This window comes from Leptodactylus fuscus, chromosome 1 (assembly GCF_031893055.1).
Source record: "Leptodactylus fuscus isolate aLepFus1 chromosome 1, aLepFus1.hap2, whole genome shotgun sequence".
NCBI lineage: Eukaryota > Metazoa > Chordata > Amphibia > Anura > Leptodactylidae > Leptodactylus > Leptodactylus fuscus.
In genome coordinates this window covers 294,874,645-294,891,094 of record NC_134265.1, presented here as the reverse complement: position 1 = coordinate 294,891,094, position 16,450 = coordinate 294,874,645, and the positions used below count along the sequence as shown (strand labels likewise).

At 41.9% G+C, this 16,450-nt stretch overlaps 1 protein-coding gene across 5 annotated transcripts in view; it reads right to left on the bottom strand.

Moving 5' to 3' along the window:
* Positions 1 to 774: 774 nt before the first annotated feature.
* The window catches only part of CLCN3 (chloride voltage-gated channel 3), a 51,366-nt gene continuing 35,690 nt past the window's right edge, over positions 775 to 16,450 (bottom strand). For 2 of the 5 annotated variants that reach the window (XM_075258201.1, XM_075258210.1), the window contains 4 exons: positions 12,983 to 13,381; positions 12,548 to 12,764; positions 8,150 to 8,225; positions 775 to 2,666 (listed from right to left, as the gene is read on the bottom strand). In XM_075258201.1, the coding sequence (XP_075114302.1) occupies positions 2,505 to 2,666; positions 8,150 to 8,225; positions 12,548 to 12,764; positions 12,983 to 13,381 (854 nt within the window). In that variant the 3' untranslated portion in view covers positions 775 to 2,504. Of the gene's footprint in view, positions 2,667 to 7,147; positions 7,236 to 8,149; positions 8,226 to 12,547; positions 12,765 to 12,982; positions 13,382 to 16,450 lie in introns of those variants that run through there. The other 3 variants (XM_075258220.1, XM_075258239.1, XM_075258230.1) reach the window with 2 other exon arrangements.

Below are 16,450 nucleotides of genomic sequence, written 5' to 3'. Positions count from 1 at the left end.
TAATCTTAGAAGTTGCCGTGACCGAGACTTCTAGTCACAAAAAGGTGTTTGACCTTTTGGTGACTAGAAATAGTTACAATGTAACTCCATTCGCTAACATTAGTGAAGGAGTCACTGGGCTACATGGTGATCTTTAGTCCAACAACATGAGTCATGGCAAAAGTCACTGTGTAGCTCAGGGGTAGGCAGTAAAAATAAGCGAGTAGTATTCGATAGAATACCTCCCTGCCATAGGTATTTGTGTAAGCGGCTGACCACCAAGGGGTTAAGCACATCGAATAGTCAATGCATTTAACCCCTTGGTGTTTGACTGCTTCCACGAATACCTATGGCAGGGAGGTATTTGATCGAATACTACTCGCTTATCTCTAGTAGGCAACTTTCAGCTCTCCAGCTTTTGTAAAACTACAACTCCCAGCATGCATACTTGCTCTGCTGTTCTTAGAACACCTATGGAAGTGAATGGAGCATGTTGGGAGTTGGTAATGTCACAGCACTTGGAGTGCCGATGGTTGCTGACCCCTGGTGTAACTTTAGACTTAACCTGAAATGACCTATTTGTTCTGTGGCCACATCTGGCAGAACATAAGTTTTCTGTTTGTATTAGTTTTGCTCCTGTGTTGTGTCATTTAGAAAGCATAAGAGATTCCAGCTGTGGTTTCCTAGTGCATGGCAGAATGTGAAAGCAGTGACTTGGTGGGGACAGTGGATTTATCATCAGATGAAATGAGCACAAGTCACATGAAGATACAATAATAAACTGGACAAGACAGAACAGTTTCCCCAATAAGTTTATTTGGATTTTCCACAAAACAGAACACCTCCACTTCCATAGTCTTTTCCAGTTGATTTGGAAGGTAGATTTATATAATCCCATCAATGCCCAAACAGTAACTTCCTCTATACCTGCATCCATGCTATGGACACCATCCTTGCAGAAATCGGTGGCTCAAAAGAATCCTATTATGGAGAATCACATGGCCTCCTTGGATCCCGAACACGTCTGGCAGCGTATTATCTCCCATGTGAATGTTCAATTCCAACATGCTCGATTCTATGCTGCCTGAGGGGTCAGGACAACCTCATACATATTAGATGGCCGGCCAGTCCTAATGTGCATGTTGGTACCTTAGGCCAACAGATCTAAGGCTTATCAGAATACCGATGCACTTTTCCATTTTTGTTAAACTTGACTGTAATGAGTCAACCAGCTAAAAGTGGAAACCCAGTGGTGGGTTACGTTCCAGTGACTAGACTACGCACAATCAGATGAAACATCTGGCAATACATTAAAACTTAGGGTGAAGCATCAACAGCCATCTTTATTGGCTGGGAGCTCCATGGTTAGTCGTTGCATTAGGATTACCGCTTTCGTTTTGGCCTCACGTGTTATTGCTTATTTAGAGGTATGTTACCGCTTTCAGGCCTCAGCATTACCAGGAGGAGGTTGGTGTCGCTGTGCTTTAAATATGGTTCATGCATACTGACCAAAATGAAGAGAAATTCAATAGGATAAGAGATATGGTTCTAGGGGTTTAGGACAAGGCTTCTGTCACATTACTTCTATCTGGCGTCCAGTGTCTAGCAGACTCACGGAGGACTCCTCGAAGGGAAGGTCTAGGACCACACAAGTTAGAGATGTGCAATTAGTGCAATAAGGAATCAAGTTTTCCTCCATATGACTGATAGAACATCAAGCAGAATATAAATACACGGTAACATCAGATTTCTACTATCATGTACTGTAGGTAGAGCAGTATAAACAGTTGTCAGAAGGTAAGAAGAGACTTGGGGAGGTATCCCACGATTTTCCTAAAGCGTCATACCGTGCAAAGGCTTCACGACAAGAAATTAAATAGTCTTCACAGCTCATTGTCAAAGTGGCTCTATCCACTGCGGGGTCTGTCTAAGAACGGCCTTAACACTGCAAAACATTAGTGGATTAAAGGGTTCCAGCATACAAAAGTAAAATTGCAAAAACCACTTCACGCCATGGAACGGAGCATAAAATAAGAAAACACATCCACTTTTTGTAAGCTGTTCGGCTGAAGAGAGGTCTGCCCCCTGCACGTGTCAGCACTTCTGTACCAAGCTAAGCGCTATATGGCACATTTGTTTTGGAGTCGATGATACTCATGAAAATGGCAGTACATCTCAATATGAGACATTGCTGCATTACGTGGCTCCTCGTGGAATATAAGAGAGGAGTGTCAGAAGGAGGAGAGATAAGAAGAAAGAACATCTGTCCTGGAATGTACAAAAGTGAAGTGTATTCAGATGTCAGCAGAAACACCTTCTACCCCCAGTAATAAGAAAAAGGGCAGCACGTCTTCAAGGATGGCTCGATTCTGAAACTACAGGAGTCTCATACACTCCTGAAACAGACCTGCCCTTTATGTCACTTGCTTACACTGCCCTCTACTGGCAACATATTCCCAGCATATGATCTGCCAGGTGCCCAATAGAACATCTTTATCTGGTTTCCAGTCTGCCATACAACTCCATCAGGGCAGAGAGTCCTTCAGTAAGCTGACCTCCTCTTCAGTCTCTTCTCCGTCTTCTTCATAAATGTCGTTCAGTTGAACATTATTGACTCGGGGTCGTGGTTTGCCATTTGGGCCATATGGCGGAGGATATCTTTTTTTGTGATAATGCCAAGGAGGCGCCTGAGAAGAGAGAAACACGCACAGTTAGGGGAAGAAAAGGAGACAGAAAATTTGTGTTTAAGGAGATGCTAGTGTAACCACTGAGAAAGAGGAAAGAGAAGGGACAAGACGATTCCATATCCATGAGTGACATAACAGACCACCACCAATTGCACAATTGATTTATTGCTGCCGAATGACAAGCAGATTAAAAGATGATCAGAGTTTTCATTTTCTGTGTATTAGGTCTAGAAAAATACTTATCCTGAGAAACTGAGCTCTTTATCGCCTGATACACCATATTGGGCCAGCACATAGACAATCAATATATGCTATTGTAAAGTATCTTACACGCCCAGAAAACCAAAAACGTATCTCAGATGACAAACAGCTCAATGCCCTCCTGAATGTGCAGACATGAAAATGAAGAAAGTACCAATGAGAATCTACAGAGAGAGAACATTAAAAGGGTGAGTAATGTGAGTGTTATCGTGGTACAGTATCTGACGCTTCCCTTATGGCTCAGTGAGATCACGTCTGGTAGGAATCTAGACTGACTCAGGTCATTGGGAATACACTATTAGATTATCAATAGTGTGTACTGGCCCAAATATTCTGCCATGGTTCTGTTCACACTGGTGTCTGTAAGAATCAGTGACAAAGATGGCTAGAGTAGAGTTTCCTTTTCTTTTCACCTTATTGGGTAGAAGTGCAGCAGGCAATGCCACATAGGGACAATGTTATCGCCATACAAGCTGACATATCACATTGACTGTTCAGTGATAATGGCCTTGCAGTTTTGCCATTCAGTCTGCCTAAACCTTCAAGTGACTTGACTTTCTAGCAGCATTAATAAATGTGATAAATATACGTCATTCATTACTAATTTTGGCTGGTTTCTGTGAAATCCTGCAATAAATTTGGCTTTTTGTTCCTCGTTTCTCTCATGCTAGCAGTACTAGGGGTAGGCTTGCTGATCACTGTGAGTATGAGGGTCACTTCCAGTACCTGTATTATCAGGGTTGTAGTTCTGGCTGTGACAACATTGGAGATACCAACAGTTGAAAGGAGTTGGGGATAGGAATTGCTATAAAGACTGGGATATAGCTGGAGTAACCTCGGCCCTCCTCCCGTATGAGCATGTCAGTGCTATTCAAGAACCGCCAACCTATACTCACACAGATCAGCGTACCAAGGAACAGAAAGTGCAGATCAGCACAGGACTCCACAAAGGAGAAGTAGATTGCAATACGTATGAGTGACACACATGCTGCCAGAAAGTCAGAAGCCGTCTGAAAGTTTATGTACTCTAACAATGTCCTGCCTTACCCAAAGAGGACCAGTCCCGATATGTCTGCTTTAGTAAATAATTGAGAAGAAAAAAAAAATCTAGAAAACCGGACCGAGAACTGTACAAAGGAATCGACAGCTAGGTTCATGTGATGATATTACGCTGTTCATGCATCCATATGTAAAAATGTGTGCAAACAGATGCCGAGTACAGTATACCTGTGTGTATCCATGTTACATAGACCTCAATGTAAAATAAAAACATCTCGGCAATGCTTTTCTCTACTGCAAAAAAATGGACAGCCATTTAAACTGAAATCTATAAAGTGGAGGCCCCTTGCGTGACATTCATTTGCACCATCATTTTTTTCTATACACATGCATGAACAACATTGGTGAAGCGTGATGTGATCCTTGTCTGATTCATACACCAAGGGGGAATAACTGGAATGGAGCGACAACGTTGCAAGCAAATTAATTTCATGAAGAATGCAAAGATTTACTAAAACAGACATGGCAGGGGAGATTATAGGTCACACTAGTGTGAACAGAGCCTAAAAAACCTAATTTTAATTTTACACAAAGTTTAGGAATGAAAGGTCTGCTGGCTAAAATGTTAATTGCCATTGTAAAGCAATATTCTATATTCTAGAATAGAGGACAGTAGACTGACTGCTACATGACAGCCTCACATAGTATACAGCGTGTAAATCACCAGGCCAGAGATACAGAACCTGCCATTTGTAAATATGGAAAATTAGCAATAGAAAATGGAATTCTCTACCAGGATAACACCACAAAGCGGAACATATTGAGCAGATGCCCCTGTTATTCTGGTTAGTATTTCAACTTGTAAGAGGACGCATGAAATTCTTCTGTATTAGAATCAGACTGAAAAAGCAGGGACACGTGACAGCTGCTCAGTGTGAATACATGATTTACAGCTGCAACATAGTCAAAGCAACCAGCGGAGTCTAACATGGAGCACTCACGTACGGAAATCTACAGCAAAGCCTCTAGGATAGCTGTCCGGCCACTGATTATATCTCTACATGTATTATATCAGGAAGGAGAGCAGGGCTTTACAACTAGCAGATATAACCCCAGGAAGTAGCAGAGGTCACATGTGGTGAGGGATCATGGAGATAATGCCAACGCTAGTACAATGCAATGCTATGAAATACTGGATATAGAGAAAAACACAGAAAGGAGTGCTATACCTTGGATATTCTTGGAGTCCCCATGCATCAGCCGTGACACTTTCTTTGGTGCAGATGTTTACAATATATAGAATAATATAAACTTATGTGTATCTGGGATTTGAGAACTCCCAAGATGGCAGGAATACCATTTGCTTACACTAGAACTATACATGTCCCCAACAGGAAGCTATTAAATGGGGTTTCACCATAAAGGAATAAATAAACTCTGTCTTGTGGGAGTAGAGGCAACTGGACAAGACATACTAAAGGGGTTTCCCTTCCTCAGCAGGACCAGGGGGGCGGAGGTGACATGAACAGTCGCTTCTTCAGTGTTTAAAGAGAACCTGTCTAAGCCCATATACACGGCTAGCACAATGACGTTTTTTATGGCCCCATACACACAACTGTGTATTAGCAAAGGTCTGCGTGTGGGACTTTAAGCCCAAAGGCAAAACTCAGAATAGATCCTTCTTGTCCGTATATATGAAATGTATGAGTCCATGGAGGTTGCGGACGGCACACGAATATCGTCTATGTGGCACTTTTGCATTTAGCCTAAACTATACACAGAATGTTATAAAGTAAAAGGAGCAGATTGATATGCAGTACTGTGCAAAAGTTTTAAGCATGTGTACAAAAACATGTTGCAATTTAAGAATGCTTTCAAAACTACAAGTGTTAAAGATTAATTTTGTTGATTGACAAAAATAAAGTGACCAAAAGAGAAATCTAAATCACTTCTATGAAGGCAACACAGTGACTCAGTGGTTAGTACTGTAGCCTTGTAACGCTGGAGTCCTGGGTTCGAATCCTGCCAAGGACAACATCAGTGAGGAGTTTGTATGTGCTCCCCGTGTTTGTTTGGCTTTCCTCGCACATTATAAATAAATCACAACTATAATTGATATTTGGATGGCAAAGGGCGGTCACACAATCAGTTCTTCTAGGTACACAGTTTTATAAGGAACTCAGTAGGGAGACCTTGTGTGGATGTAGGCCTGCTCTAATCCTTCTCCATGTAATCCAAGACAGACTGGATGATGTGCAGATCAGGGCTCAGTGGGGAGAATATCACCTCCAGGACTCCTTGTTCTTTATGCTGATAGTTCAGCCAATTACTTGATAGATTGAAAAATAAACTAAAATTTCTATTTTTGAAAGCATTCTTAACTAAAACTCCTGCTCTTTCAATGTTTTATGTCCAAATGAGCGATGTTATTCAATGACAGCTTTTACAGTGATGGCTGTCAGTCACCGACTAGGATCGCCCAATGGATTTGTAAGCCCAGAATAAGCATGTTCAAGCTATAAAACATATTAATCTGCTCAGCTCCTTCTGCTATAAAACATGCTGTCAAGTTTTTAGGGAAGGAAATTGGAGGGAAAAAGATCACACCAAGCAAGTACAATTGTACCCAACTGTATCCACCATTTGAGGCAGGGAACTTCAAGCAGATTGTGAAGTGTACAGTACTTGGATGTAAGGAGGCCTGAGATAAACACATCTATCCTAAAGGTAAAATGGTAGACTAGATTGTGTATTGTAGGCTTGGCCTAGGCTGCAGCTAAACACTCTGGAACTTCTCCTTTACATGAGGTTTGGAGAGATCTCTATAATGTGAGCCATCTGGCAGAAAGACAATAATGTAACTAATAAGGGGCCACAACATAACTTATAGGGGCAGTCAGTCAGTTTTCATAGCAGTTGCATTAGTCTGAATGGTGAAAGACATTATTTATATATGTATACATGTATGTGAGACATCTGACGATGGAAAGAGGCCATTAAAGCGTACCTATTGTTATCATTTACTGCACAAATGAGTAGTACATGTGTAATAGGTCTTATTAGGGTAGTGGCACCTTCCTCACCTTCCTCTTCCTCCCTGTCCCTGCCTGTAGGCTCTTGTAAATGTCCAGACACCTCCACAGGCCCCAAACGATCCATCTGTAGTAATATAGTAAACAGAAAACAGGGAGGAGAGGGGAAAGAGCGGCGTGCAGCTGCAGTTTTGTCTGTGGGAATAGCTGGTTTGAGCTGTGGTGGTCACTGGAGTAGCGGGCACAGCACTGGCACTACACCAGAAGAGGGTACCTACTACATAGGCATGGAGAGAGAGAAAACTCATTTTTCTTTAAAGTCATGCAGAGGGGTAGTAAAGATCACAAAGTCCAGACACGCCATCTACAGCTGCCTACACTGCCATAGTGATTTCAGTAAAACAGTAGGTACGCTTTAAAGGGCAGAAACTCAATGTAAATAAGCGGTCAGTCTAAGCTGTAAGTGCTGCCCACTTGCAAACCAAAAAACATGTGATCCCTACTTTACCGTCATGGCTTGCCTGGGTGTGTGCGTACACATATTCCTTGCATGTTGTCAGGTCTAGCCTGCAGACTTGCCATTTGCTTAACTATTACAAGGTTTTTATCCATTCATCTGATTTATTGAAAATTAATGGCATAAATACAGGACTTCACACACAGGTAGGAGTGTGTAAGACATACAATACTGGAATATTGTTCCTAGCATTACAGAGCCAGAATTCTAATAAAGCGCTCTGGAATGATCACATGTGTAACATATATAGCACTATGCTAGAAAGGAAACTTCAGGCTCACTTTCAGTAAGGGCTTGTAGGCACTATGTAAAAAAAACTAACAGCAAGTAACAAGATGCCACCGTCCATTGAGGCCGAATAACCTAGAATGAGCATTTCTAGCTAGGATTTTAGAGACGTCTCAGACAGGGACTAAGCATGACGGTGGCTGTGGAGGAGCTGGTGCTTACTAAGTTGCTTTGCTAATCATAAGTCACAGTGAATAGGAAATGCTCAGCAGAAGTTTCTCCTGCCTGCAGGATAACCTGTAACCTAGACAGCAGTGCAGGGGCTGCCATCAGCTGGAGCAATGTGCTCTTCAGTTGACCTGGTGATGTGTGTGAACAGATGACAAATTTCATGCTTCCTGCCTTCTAAGAAGTGACTACAAGTTACAGGCGCTTTGACTAATCACCAAAGGTTCCACGTGCTGCTTTAGATGTTCGAGATGTTCTAATATGTTCTTCTTTGTGATGATCCCCAAGACAGTCCTGAAACAGATCATGTTATGCTAATAACTGAGTTTGAACTACAAATGGAGAAAACAAAAAGAATGGAGCAACATAAAATAATGACAATGTTATGGGGTAATGGGTGAAATGGCTGACATACAGCTAGCGGCTTACATAGAAGTCAAAGAAATACAAAATCAGACATCTGGTGCGCTAAAGTAACCCAGGGCTGCCCATTAATATTCATAGAAATCATGAAGAAGAGTGAAGGTAAAACATTAGTCAGGCATATACATTATGTCATGTAGTCATATGAGCAAGAATAAAAGCTGCATTTTGGGTTTATCTAGCGGTATAGGAAATTGTAGAAAGTACTGTAATGAGAAGACATGTTAGAATAGCAGAGAGGTCAGAGGGGCATGCCAAGTGAAGCCAAACCAGAGCCCAATGGGCTTTCCAGGACTCTAATACTGATGGCCTATTCATAGGATGGGTCATTAATATCAGACCAGATCAGCTGCTTGAAGGGGTTAAGGCACTCAACCAAGTGCAAGGGCTTTTTCTTTTGTTGACCAGGCACAGCACCTTCCATTTTGAAGTGGGTCTACCTGGTATGCAGCTTACTGCGGCTCTATCCCATACAAGCGAATGGGGTGAGCTAAATACTGTACCACACCCAGACACTACAAAATGGTTGGTACCGCAAGGCCTCTTCAGTAAGCTGATCAGTGACGGTGCAGAGTTGGAGCTGGGATGGGTGGCCTATACCAAGGACACAACATTTAATATTCAAGTCTTGGAGAACTTTACTATTAAATTTGACTAGGAAAGAAAATATTCCAAAACGTTTATGAATTTCTTTAACAATTTCTATGCCAAATTTGATCTCCACAACAATGACCATGTAAATTATGGACATGTAATACACAACATCACTTATTATGTAGAGATGAGCGAACACTGTTCGGATCAGCCGATCCGAACAGCACACACCCATAGAAATGAATGGAAACACCTGTGACGCCAGCCGGCCGCCGGCAAAGTCAGCGTCACAGGTGCTTCCATTCATTTCTATGGGAGCGTGCTGTTCGGATCGGCTGATCCGAACAGTGTTCGCTCATCTCTATTATTATGACATCTGGCACTAAATGCACCACATACAAGAAAGCATGTGATGTGTACTATATATTAGGGCTGGATGACTAGGACCTAAAAAAACAAAAAAATTGGAGTTGTCCCTTAATTGGAGTCCATTTTTTCCTGGACTCCAATTAAAGGGACAATTATTTTAGGACATGACTTACTGTTTTTACCTGCCCTACCGTCTATATCTCAATCCTGATTGGATAACATTCAGTTAGTGACGAATCCTATAGCCAATGGCAGTGTGAGACAGGATAGCATGGATGCAAATTAATGTCAGAAAATTTCCATCAATTATGTGACCTGACTTTGGATTTGTTATTTTCCCATTAATAGCCCAGCCTTACTATAGGTCGTCGTATACAACAACTTATTGATTCTTTAGCTATCATTGAGAATGGACAGATAAAGCTATACCTATAATCTCAGTACTTCATATCCCTGGCCTGAATGTCTTCAGAAAATAAGCACAAAAGAAAATAAGTGTGGTAGCAAGCAGAAGAGGAGACACTATTAATAATGCACAGTGTGGCGGTATTACTTGCATGCACACAATCACATATCACAGCTGTTATTATATTATGGATTAAATCCAACAGTGCAAGCAATGAAGCAGAGACGGCAGGCCATTAGTAATGGGCCACAATGTCCTCATAGTAAAGGCTAGCGCCAAAGCAACAAGTCATCTGCTCAGATCAGAAACTGGAAGAGGACTAGAGAAGTCTTAATAAAGCCGCATGCACACCTGCCTTCTAGGGTTTTGTCCCTTCATCTATGCTTACTAACCAATAAGGGTTCCTTTTCAGGTTTACTTTCTCCTCTGGACTTGGATGCATTACAATTTTGGTTTATAAAGACTCCAGATGAAAGAATAAAACTGAAGTGTCCATGCAGACGAAAACAAGAAGCTTTTACAGGGTATCAACTATGGACTACAAGACTATCTGTCACCAACCGCAGGGCTGTGGAGTTGGAGAACCGGAGATCTTTTGTGATCCATCTCCAACTCTGGCTTCAAAATACAATGGATTATTAATATAGTAGAAGTTATTCAGTAAATGCTCTATCATTCTAAGGTCCCTACACGAAAATAATCTACATGACCGGTGAGAACTGTCTGTTTCTAAGGCTTTGTGCTATAGATGGTAATTTATCACAAAAATAATCATTTATAAAGAAGTCAGAGCTGGAAGGTGGAAAATAGAAGGTCCAAAGTTGAAAGTTTGGCTTTCTGACTCCACAACCCTGTTCAATAGCCAAGCTTCGACTGAACGTAATGCACCCTATATACTATTTGTCCAATGGATAAAAACACACACAAGGTTCTTACACATATTAAAATATATTTTATAGGGGATTTTCTGGTTTTATGTACTTACAGCATAATAAAACAGCGCTGTGCAAAAAAGCAGGAAGCTGTGGGAAAATGCTGTAAAGTAAGAATGCTTCCAAAAATAGAAGTGGTAATAGTTTATTTTTGTCAATTAACACAATGAAGAGAATGAACAAAAGAGAAAAACTACATTGATATTTGGTGTGATCACCATTTGGAGGAGGAATCTTGGAAATGATGATATGGCTTCCATCCAGTCCTCGTACATCCACAGATTATCAGTGCTTACTTCTATTCTTCTGTTATTGAAAGCATTCTTATTTTGTAGCATTTTTTTCACACCTACCTAAAACCTTTGCACACTACTGTAGTATAACAAATAGTTTAAAGGGGTTATCCACTTTCTACAATTGATGGCTTATCCTTAGGATAGGCTAGCAATATTCTATCAGTGGGGGCCCAACACAGATCAGCTATACACTTACAGTACAAACCGTAGTGATGAGTGTAGGTGCTCCAACACTGCCCCGTAGACTTCAATGTGACAGTACTGCAGTATCTACTCTTACTAAGAAAGTGGATCACTCCTTTAAGTATCATATATACATACGGTTCTTGTTTTATTTTCAGAAGCTTTGCTTGCTCATTACCAGAGAACAGGCTTCTAAGTTCTAAGAATATTTATAGTCCGCTCACCTCTGATGTCTCAGGTCAGTAGCAAACATGTTTTATAAGACCATAGAAGTCTACAGTCACTAGCAATAGACTTCAAATTTACAATAGGGCATGCATTATAAATAAATCACAAAACCCTTTGAAGAGAACCTGCCATCTCCATATATATATGTAAATACTTGTATTCTCCCCGTCATTAAACCCCTTAGGATCCCCTAACCATGATCACACGAAGTTGTCAATTTATTGGCACGCTTTCTGGGAGAATCAATACCGCGTTACAAGAAAAGATTCTCCAGTAATTTCATAAAATATACAAATATTTACTATATTAGACAGGTCAGAGGACATGGTCTCTTTCAGCTATATATAAAACACATTGCAAGTCTTACAGCCTTTATGTACTAGGCATTCATCTTTTGGAGACAATGCAAGCTGTTGCTTCATTCTATGTGAATCTCCAGGAGAATTTCACCGGCCTCCTACACCCCAAAGCCTAAAAAGCCCTTTCCACAGGTCCATTATCAGCTGATTGTTGTAAAAACTGTCAGTCCTGACTAAGCAAGGTAGAGCTCATCATTGGTCAGATCTAGCTGTGTGAACAGGGGCATACTGCCAAACTGTATTGGGACTCCTAATTGTATTAACCATGGAACCTCATGACCAACGCTCCATTTACATGTACTAAAGAGAAGCACGGTGTTTGTTACCTGTTGGGAGATACCCTAACACCTCTGTAAGGATTTGGCAGCTGGCAATGACCCTATCCTGGGATAAAACATGAGGTTTATGCTCCATAATGATGGTTTTCCTAAAGATGCTAAACAATTATTCCACTGTAAATAGCTGCATGAAATATTTAACATTTACATAAACTAGATGAAAGTGAATCTGCCTCCATTAGAAAAGGGGCATCGAGAAGATGATGCTATTGTCACCTGGCAGATGCTATTCAGAAGTGCATGCCGTATGGTAGTTACTGAGCGTCTGAGCTAGACTGGTGAAGGGAATCACATATCACATCATTTTCAGGTTGGAAGGCATCACACGTTCACTTTCTTGAATGGCACCTACCAAAGCACAATGCTATGAGGTCTCGGAGAAGATTTCCATTAAGAGGGATCTGACTGGTGATAAATGCAAGAGAGCCTGCCATCCAGCTTGTCAGCCATCAGTCTAATAACAGCCTTTACAATAAAGTAAAACTCACCCGTTGTGTGTGACAAGGCACTGCCTGAGCCCCAGCTTGCGGAATATATCCACCACTATCTCCATTGGTGTATGGTCAGTCACAGTAAATGGGCTCATATCCAGGATGCTGCGGAGTTTAAGGGGTCGGGGGCTTTCAGCAGGAAGAGATGGGGTGTGCTGGGCGAAGCAAACACGGGAACTACCAACAATACCTTCCTGTTTCTTTCTTGCATTTTCTAAAAAGGTTAAAACAAAAAAACAAACACAGAATTTCTTATTAAAACAGTCTTTCCCCAGCCCAAAATGACAAGCTTAATACCCAATGCCCCATGTAGATGGTATCGATTAAATAACTATAAAGGGGCCACAAATTCCAGGGGTAGGGATGTGACATGGCTCGAGTACGACCATTAATGTGAAAATGGTGTATAGTAAAAAAGAACCTGTTACTTACCTATTGCTAGCGTTAAATCTCTTCTTAGAGCAAACCCAACAAGTCGTTGCGATTCTTTAGACATGATGACAGGGAAACCATTGTAGCTCGTTTCATTGATCAAGCTTTCAATGTCATCAACAGTCATGTTATCTTGTGTGAGGACTGCTAATGGCGGGTCACTTCTCCTCGGCCTCATCACATCGCGCGCCAGGGTTGTGTGTGTGAATTCCTCTTTTGCGTCCAAAAATGGATATCCGTTAAGCCGTATGTGAGATTCATAGATGCCTTCACGCCCAAAGGCATCTCCTACCCACTTACTGGTCATTACAGCCGCCATCAATGGCACGATATACTCCAGACCTCCCGTCAGTTCAAATACAATAACAACGAGGGACACGGTCATCCTGGTAACACCACCTAAACAAAAAACAAAGCATTCTGTGTTACGTCACACAAGACTACATTTCTCACCTCCTACTACCACCCAAGCACTGCTGACAACTTTTACATTCAGATTTCTGCAGAAGTTATTCTATTGGACTAAAACAGTGAACACAAAATATCAAGATCTATGCATAGTCACCAAATTATTCTAGTGTGCTGTACCATCAAGGGTCTGCAAGATACTCAGAGGGGTTATCCAGACTAATAACAAATGGTATAAGCATAGGATAAGTCACCCATATTAGATCAGGGAGGACCTTTCACCTCCATCATCTTTCATTCTTTGCATCCTTCAATAGGCACTGCTCCACTGATTCCAGCTGACATTTTTGTTTTTATAGCCCCTTATTAGTCCTGATCATCCATTTATTAGCCCCAGCACCCTGTGGGTAGACAGCCTGGTGCTGCTCACATGACAGTACACAGCCTAATTAGCATATTGGTCACTGAAAATACCAGCCTGACACTCCATTCACGGTTATAGGGTGGCCGGCAATGATGGAGTTTGCAGTCAAAGCAGCCCCATAACAGTGAATTGGCTCCCAATTCACAACTAGACTTCATGGGAACTTTTGGTCCCCTGTTCTCCTGATCGCTGGGGACCCTACGGTCAGACCCCCACTGATCTGTCACTTATCCCTATCCTGTGGATAGGGTATGTGTCCTTAACAGCACAACCACATTAACTCTATGCATTCAGCTGATCTGATATAAGTATGGTGCTGCAGTGCTTATGCAGAGTGTTGAACCCCTACTACCGTATTTTCCGGCGTATAAGACGACCCCCGACTTTTCCAGTTAAAATATGGACTTTGGGATATACTTGCCGTATAAGAAAATAATCATTGGTCTCAGTTTGGTGCCATCAGCTGTACATGCTAATAGCACTGTAAAACTGGACTTCTCATGCCCTGTTTTAATTAAAATAGTTTCATGCACTTTGTGCACAGGTTTGGCATCCATGGGTGGAAAGAGACACCCACAACATGCTGTATTTTTCATTCTGATGTTAGGAGGCATTCAGGGTCTAAACTAATGTGATGGATGTCAGAAGAAATACAATAGAAAGAAATAGGATCAAATCTCATTTCAGATCTCACTCCTGCAGAGAAGCTATGCAAGAAGAGAAAAAGGGGCGGACCAGACGGGAGAAGGAGGCGTGGTTTTCTAAGCAAACTTGAAAACACGCCTCCTTCACCCGTCTGGCCCACCCCTCCTTCCCTGCCCCTCAGATCTCGCTCCTGCAATGAAGCGACACAGGAGGGAAGGAGGGACAGGCCAGACAGTTGAAGGAGGTTTGTTTTTCTCAGCACAGCGCTGCTCTCCTTTTGCCATCCCCCAGGCTTTCAGGACGCCTCTAGTAATGGGATACAAGGGCCAGAGGGATGCGCTCTGATAGTCCTGGAGACTAGACCCGGCGTATAAGACGACCCCCGACTTTGGAGAAAATTTTCAGGTGTTAAAAAGTAGTCTTATTCGCCGGAAAATACAGTAATCTAATATAGATGGGCTGTCCGAAGGATTAAACCATCTATTTTAAAATTCTGGATAGCCCCTTTAGACATACAGCAATAACAAGCCAATTGTTCAGTTTCGATTGAGATGATTGTTCGTGGCTAAAAATAATCATACATATATGTTATAGGACAAAACAATTGTCACTTTATACACTGCCTTGAGTAAGGGCATGTGTGCAAATACAGCAATGGCATTCTTATTTCAGGGATTACTCTAATAAGGATTAGCACTGGGATTAACTAAATGGAAGTCACGGTTTTATCCTATACCAATATGTGCAGAATGGAATATCTTTACATTGTAGTTTAGGACTCCACAGCTTCATGATAATAGTGTATTCTATGAGGGCCAGGACGTCTAAAGCAATATTCTTGGACAAGTCACTACTATTACAGATGCAAGTTTAGTAACTGCCCCTAACAATTTGTAGGATATTATTTATTTTTTTTCTAAATCAGATACTTCTTAGAGAAAACCACTCCAATTTTCAGACACAAAAAAAGCACAAATAAAAATAACAGAGATAAAAGTAATAATGTTTGAGGTACAATGTATGAATCACAGTAGGTACAAATACAGCATTACTAGACCTGTGAATAACAGACTCCACATGTAATAAAGACATAACATCACCCCTCCCAACACAGTCAACAGTGTCAGTTCTGAGGGTCCAAACATTAGAGCACTTGTTACACACTTACATATTGAGCAAGAGACCCTTAAAGACAGGGGTGGGCAATTAATTTTCCCATGGGGCCGCATAAGAAATTGAAACTATGCTAGAGGGCCGTGTCACGGCAAATTTAGCTCCACCCACTTCTACGTTGACTCCGCCCATTCCCAATCATCTTTCCATGTGCCCCCACAAAGTATAATCCTCCTACAGTCACCCGTACATTAAATGCCCCCACATTGTAATGTTCCCTTCCAACTGCCCCACAGTATTACGTCCCCCTCCTGGTGCCTCAGTATAAACTGGTGGAAACTAGAGGGGACACGAAACTGAAGCAGCTGGAGGGGGACATTAAACAGTGGGGGTAGTTGGAGGAGGGCAATAAATTGACAGCTGGAGCGGGACATGAAACTGGGGGCAACTAGAGGGGGACATTAAAATCGGGAAGCAGACATTAAACCGTAGGGGTAGCTGGAGGGTGACATTAAACTGGGGGCAACTAGAGGCAGACAGGTCCCCCTCCAGCTACCTCCATGGTTTAATGTCCCCCCCAGTCTAAGTGCCCTCTTCATCAACCCCCAGTTTCATGTCCCCCCCCTCCCTCCATTTCTCCCTCAGTTTCATATCCCCCTTTATTTTCCCCATTTCATGTCCCCCCCCCCCTCCATCTGTCATCTCTGCCCTAGTATAACATTCCCCTTCCATCTCTGCCTCTAGGTTGCTGAGACACACACATACAGATAGATAGACACATATAGACAGACACATAGACAGACAGACAGACACACATACATATAGACACACATATAGACACACACACATATAGACACACACACATATAGACACACACA